Source organism: Rattus norvegicus, chromosome 16 (genome assembly GCF_021556685.1).
Source record: "Rattus norvegicus strain SHRSP/BbbUtx chromosome 16, alternate assembly SHRSP_T2T, whole genome shotgun sequence".
In the NCBI taxonomy this organism is placed as follows: Eukaryota; Metazoa; Chordata; class Mammalia; order Rodentia; family Muridae; genus Rattus; species Rattus norvegicus.
This window is the reverse complement of record NC_141549.1, coordinates 23,233,971-23,239,970: the sequence shown is the minus strand read 5'-3', so window position 1 is coordinate 23,239,970 and position 6,000 is coordinate 23,233,971. Positions and strand designations below refer to the sequence as shown.

Sequence of the window (6,000 nt, the reverse complement as noted above, 5' to 3'; positions counted from 1 at the left end):
AAGCAATGCCTAATGCAGTGACTGGCAAGGAGTGAGGATATGGAGAGTGTGAAGGGAATGCTCAAGGCTGATCTTTCTCTACTCGTTCACTACTTGCACTAGGAAGGCATAGGCACAAACACCCATCACTCCCCTTCACAAAAGGAAATAGGTTACTTCTCACATCAGTGGGGATTACTGTTGCAGATGTATTTTCTTCCCATACTTCAAGAATTGGGTCTACCCGAGAAGACACATAAACTCCAGATTTTCTAAAAATATTTTGGATCTTCTTAGGTATTATATGGAATTTTCTTCCCGATTCTCCCTGCAATGCAGAGAAGAGAGTTTACTTTTTATTTGGTCTTGAAATTAACTCTATTCTTTTAGGATGCATGCTTTCACATCAACAATGTTCTTTAGGAATTACAGGATATTGACACATGAAAATCAAAATTATTAAATATAAAATATCTTCTTATATGCCTATTTACAACTTAATAGGATACCATCAAGAAGTTAAAATATTTATGCTAGCCTAGATTAAGAGAAAATCATTAACTGACAAACTTGACCTTGTTCTTGTTGAGACTAAGCTTAATTCATTATCAGTCAATTATTCTGCTTCTAGTTTAAGATGATTATTAATATTAATGAGGCCCCTTCTAACAGTCTTCCTCTTCCATTGTGGGGAATCACAAAATGCACAGTTTTCATTTACAAATAAATGGCAATTTAATTGCTAGCACTGTCCATACCATAGAACCGGTGAAACTGCTTTATAGAAACACAATTGTCCACTGAGTCACATTCAAAAATCATTAAATTGCCACTCTTCATTCACACAGCCCCTCACTATAGGGCTATAGGTTATATAGAAACAGGTTTCTTAACCTGGAGCAGCTCACAGTGATAAAGCAGCCTCAGACTGGATATCGAAATATCTAAGTAAAGCACTACAATATTTTAACTGTTTGAATGTGGCACAAAGAATATAAGTTTATATTATTTTAAAATCCATAAAGAAGAACTTAAATGGAAATATACAGTAATTGACTCCCTGCATCTAAAAATGCTGGATAATTGGGAAAAACACTTGTTGTTTTTCTAGATGAAGAGCTTTCAACATACCCTCATAGAATCAAATAGAAAATGCTCTATTCTCATAAGACAAACTTGATGAACATATTACAAACTGCTACATAGCCACAATTTCTCCTTAGTGTAAATACACATGAAATAGAGAAACCAAGGAGATGCTCTCATACAGGATCCTAAAATAGCAGTGTCCAAAGGTAGATAAAAATTGCATGCATTTTCCTGAGGGTAAAGTCACTTAGGAGATTCATGGATTATAGAAATGTCTGGACTTACTAAGAAGTACTTATTATATATAAGTATACAGTAGCTATCATCAGACACACCAGGAGAGATCATCATATCTCATTATAGATGGTCGTCAGTCAACATGTGGTTGCTGTGAATTGGATTCATCAAGACCTCTGGAAGAGCAATCAGTGCTCCTTTTTTTTTGGTTTTTTTTTTTTTTTTTTGGTTCTTTCAGTCAGTGCTCTTAACCACTGAGCCATCTCTCCAGCCCAGGAAAACCGATATGGGAGAGGGTGAGGGGGAAGGGATGGGGGCTCATGGACCGGAAACCAGGAAGGGGAAAAACATTGGAAAAGTAAGTAAAGAAATATATCTAATAAAAATTTTTTAAAAAAGAAATATTATGGTCTAGTAACAGTCACATTTTAAAATCAGTCGAACATGTACTCATTTCTGCAAACAATACTTGTCAAACATCAGACATCTTCTATTGTACGAGGACTGCGCTCAGTCTTCCACTCACTATGTCTTTTGAGTCCATTCTCTTATTGGCCACCACTACTCACAAGGACTTACTGCTCACTTGCAGTTTGTAGAAATCTCCACATCTACAATGTGGACTCCCTTGAGCAATCTTTCCATATAAAACTGGGATAGTTACACTATTGCTGAATTGTAACAAAATTCATAAGAAAATTAAATTCACAAAGAAGAATTTTACCTTCACAGAGGAGGTAGAGCTGACATTATCCACATTCACACACCTAGGAACAAGAAAGGAGGGCTTGTCAGGGAGCCTTTAGAATAACAGCATGCAACATTCTTCCAACCTTGGTTTTGTGGCTCAATCCCTTCTTCATGAATAAGAAACCCAGGCAAACTAGCCAGTAAACTTCAGGGGATTCTCTCTCACCACCTCCTGCCTCACCATAAGTGCCCCAGGATTCAGATGCACATGAGATCCTCAAGACCTCATGTGGATTCTGAGAATCCAAACTTCCATTCTCACAGACTCATGGCAAGCACTTTATCCACTGAATCATCTCCCTTCCTAAGGATGTTTGTCCATAACTCATGCTGTGTGGGAGATAATTGTTCAGCTTGTGATTATAGAAGAAATAAAGAAGCTGAAATCGGAGTACACAGAGGCAAAGAGAATGTCAGGTTCTGAACATTATACTTTTTACAGATTAATTGTAAAATGCACACATTCTTACCATGGTGATGTTCCTGTAAGTCTCTTACCAGCTTCTAAAGAGGGAAGCAAAATTTGTCACAAAACAACTATAGGAAACATGACAATAAGTACAAAGGCTAATATTTGTGACCCTATATCCTTTGGCACCATTTATGAAAAGCCTTTAAAGTGAATAATTATTGGTAAATAATAAATATATGCAAAAACCTTTCTTCCCATTTCCTAGTATATTTTAAAGACAAAGAGAAAATTTCATCAAAAGTTACTACTTATAAAAATTGTTGTGCAAATTACCTATGATCCTGATCACTATCAGACACAGAAATTATCATCTTAGCCTGAACTGTTGTCCCATAGTGAAGGGTTAAAAGGACAGCGTCATGTTGCCACTGCTGCTTTCTGCCTCTGGACTAGGGATGTTTGCAGCGCTCTAGGTGAGCATGCTCATCTCGTACAGCAGTGAAAGGGGCTGCTACAAAGGTCGACTTGAACTTCCTTCACTGTAGGGGAACATTCATTGCTACCACCGGGAAGCACAGTCTCTGGTGACTGTCGTTGCAGCATAGTCAAATATAGGAGACCCAAAGACCTTTACAAAGTGTTTCCAGCTGCAAGTGTGACAAAGCTCTTGAGAGATCAGTGTGTTACTGTAGTCGAGATCTTCTGAAGAAGATGTTAAGGGCCCTCAGATCTAGCATTGACCCCTAGCTCATTTCCAGCAAAAAGAAGTTCAACATCAACTTCCATTGCTGGCCATGGCAAGAGCAACTGGAAAGACTTCCTTAGTAGTTATGCAACATGAATTATTACTCCAGAGAGAGAAGCATGAAAGAAACTTGCAGATAGAGCAGCAATCTTACATAAAACATTTTAAAAATATATTTCCACATATAAACCATAGTGTGTCTCATGTTTCACTCTCTGGATAAAGCCTGCCCTCGAAACATGCTTCAGAGAATGAACAACCCTAGTTCATTTCCTTTACAGTATGTAAAACTCCACTGCACACCCCTTGGCATTGCCCATGACCAGAGCAAGTTTTTGTCCTATCAACAAATGGGCTGAGAAAATGTCTCTATGGTGGACCGTATGCTCAGCATGTGTGGGGCCTCTTTCAGTCCTCGACAACAGAAACAAAACTCCAGTGCTGAAATACATTTTAAAAAAAGACACCCACATTATGATAATTCTGTTTCTCTCAGGGTTATGTGAAGAGGGTCATTTAGGTTCCTCTACACTATTCTCTGGCTGGCTCTCTCCAAAGGCACAGTAGGTATGAGAGATGCTGTGGTGTAGGTTGCTGAAAGGATAAATTCTGTGGTGCTTCTCCCCCTGTTGGAATCTAATCTTATTCAGACTCAATCAAGGGATCATTCAGTGCTGTGTACTGGAGAATGATGTGGTTTTTCAACCTTCCATCTACTGTGTCAATGTTGTTTTTACTGGAAATTATGTCTTGCAGCATATAAATCAAGTATCACTATATCTTTTGCTAATTAATAGGACTACAGGGAAAAGGTGCTGTCAGAGTAGCCCATATGGAGGCTGCTTTCATTGAATGCTAAGAATATCAGTTTTCATTCCCCAGCACTACCTACAAATCTCACACACCATTCACTTCTCCAAAGGTTCCTGAGTGAGCCAGATATTTATAATATCAAGATATTCACATTAAATGGAAGACAACTAAAAATAACTATAAGATAATCTGTGAATTATAAAATAAGTATGATTGAAATATTATGGAGGGAAAAATTCCAGATTATGCTAATGATATTTAGTCTCCAAAACATAATGAAATTAATTGAATACTGTTTTTGGTTTGCTTTTTAATATGATCATATTTTCACACACTGACACCTATGACATGTAGCAATAATCATATATATAGTATATATGCTAAAACCTGAAATAAAAATGTATTTTATATCAAAGTCAACTTGCTGCTATGTGTCTAGAGAGGACACAAATCATGGAATAGTTTTTTTTTTTTATCAAAGGTCACTACATGCATCAGTAGTTCGATTTGAATATAGTAGCATTGCAGATGACATAATTTGAATTTGAAATTTCTTAGAAGCTCAGGTTGGTTGGCATTGTTGTTCATATGGGGTCTCAAGCCCCTTCAAGCTCCTTCAGTCCTTTCTCTGATTCCTTCAACGGGGGTCCCGTCCTCAGTTCAGTGGTTTAATGATGGCATTTGCCTATGTATTTGCTGTAGTCTGGCTTTGCCTCTCAGGAGAGATCTACATCCGGTTCCTGTCGGCCTGCACTTCTTTGCTTCATCCATCTTATCTAGTTTGGTGGTTGTATAAATTTTTAAAAATCCCATAAAAGAAAAAAGGAAAAAAAAGAAAAAAAAAAGAAATACAGGGTAAAAAATGGAGCAGAGAGGAAAGGAAAGGCTGTCCAGTGACCGGCCCAACTTGGGATCTATCCCATGCATAGGCACCAAACCCTGATACTATTACTGATGCCATGTTGTGCTGGCAAACAGGAGCCTAGCATGGCTGTCCGCTAAGAGGCTCTACCAGAAGCTGACTAAGACAGACGCAGAGACAGCCAACCACTGGATTGATGTCTAGAATGCCTATGGAAAAGTTGTGTAAAGAAATAAAATGTAATTCAATAAAAAGAATGCAAATACATAAAACAACTTTAAAAGAAAAAAAGAAATTTCTTAGAAACAATATCTTAAGTAAATCTGAATTCTAAAAATGGTTGCCAGGAAGTGAAGAATGGATATAAATATATTCATATTTGATTTCCTTACTTTCCTAGCACAAACAAAGTTCTTTCTATAGTTAGGGTAGAATCAGTAGAGGACTTACACTTAATCTTACCTGAATTATGCCGGTTAGAGTTTTTCAAAATGGATTTTAGCTGTCCTGGTGGTCTTACTCCACTGTGGTGTATTTTAAGAATGTTATGTTAATATTCATACTAAACATTAATCCAATGCATTGGATTACTTCTTGCTTGATTTTCTAACTTATATTACATTATAAATTGTTTTAAAAAGCTATTCATTTGTTCTTTAACCAGTTGAGTATGTCTGGGAATACTTTACTTCCAACTTTTCCCCATGTAGAAGAAAGGGAAGGAAATTAGGCCCAAAAATTAGCCCAATGAAACCATTATACAGATACATATATACACACAACCACCTCTCTAGCTTTTGCTCTCATAGCTATACCGAGTGATATTTTTAATCTATAGATGCAATGGAATTAGTCCCCTGACTACATTAATCATAACAGTCTTTGCCCCTGATGCAGTAAGGCACCTATTCCCATGATACTTTGTGAATATTTCACTATCTATGATGGTACCACCCAAGTGGTTTGCTTGTCGAACATCAAATAGATTTCTGTTGCTGCTAGAGCTCTTCAAAACCCACCACTGCATTTGTAATGTTCAAGCTGCTCCTTCTTAACACACGCATGAATGAATCCCGAAGTCACAATCTGCCTGTTTCTGTGCCATTTATCCAT

At 37.3% G+C, this 6,000-nt stretch overlaps 1 protein-coding gene across 1 annotated transcript in view; it reads right to left on the bottom strand.

Moving 5' to 3' along the window:
- LOC134482345 (uncharacterized) overlaps window positions 1-6,000 on the bottom strand; it is a 30,868-nt gene continuing 24,868 nt past the window's right edge. Inside the window, exons 7-10 of the mRNA XM_087589373.1 lie at window positions 5,350-5,411; window positions 2,526-2,559; window positions 2,030-2,072; window positions 1-307 (exon numbers count right to left, since the gene is read on the bottom strand). Coding sequence (XP_087445499.1) covers window positions 62-307; window positions 2,030-2,072; window positions 2,526-2,559; window positions 5,350-5,411 — 385 coding nt within the window. The 3' untranslated portion in view covers window positions 1-61. The remainder of the gene's footprint in view (window positions 308-2,029; window positions 2,073-2,525; window positions 2,560-5,349; window positions 5,412-6,000) is intronic.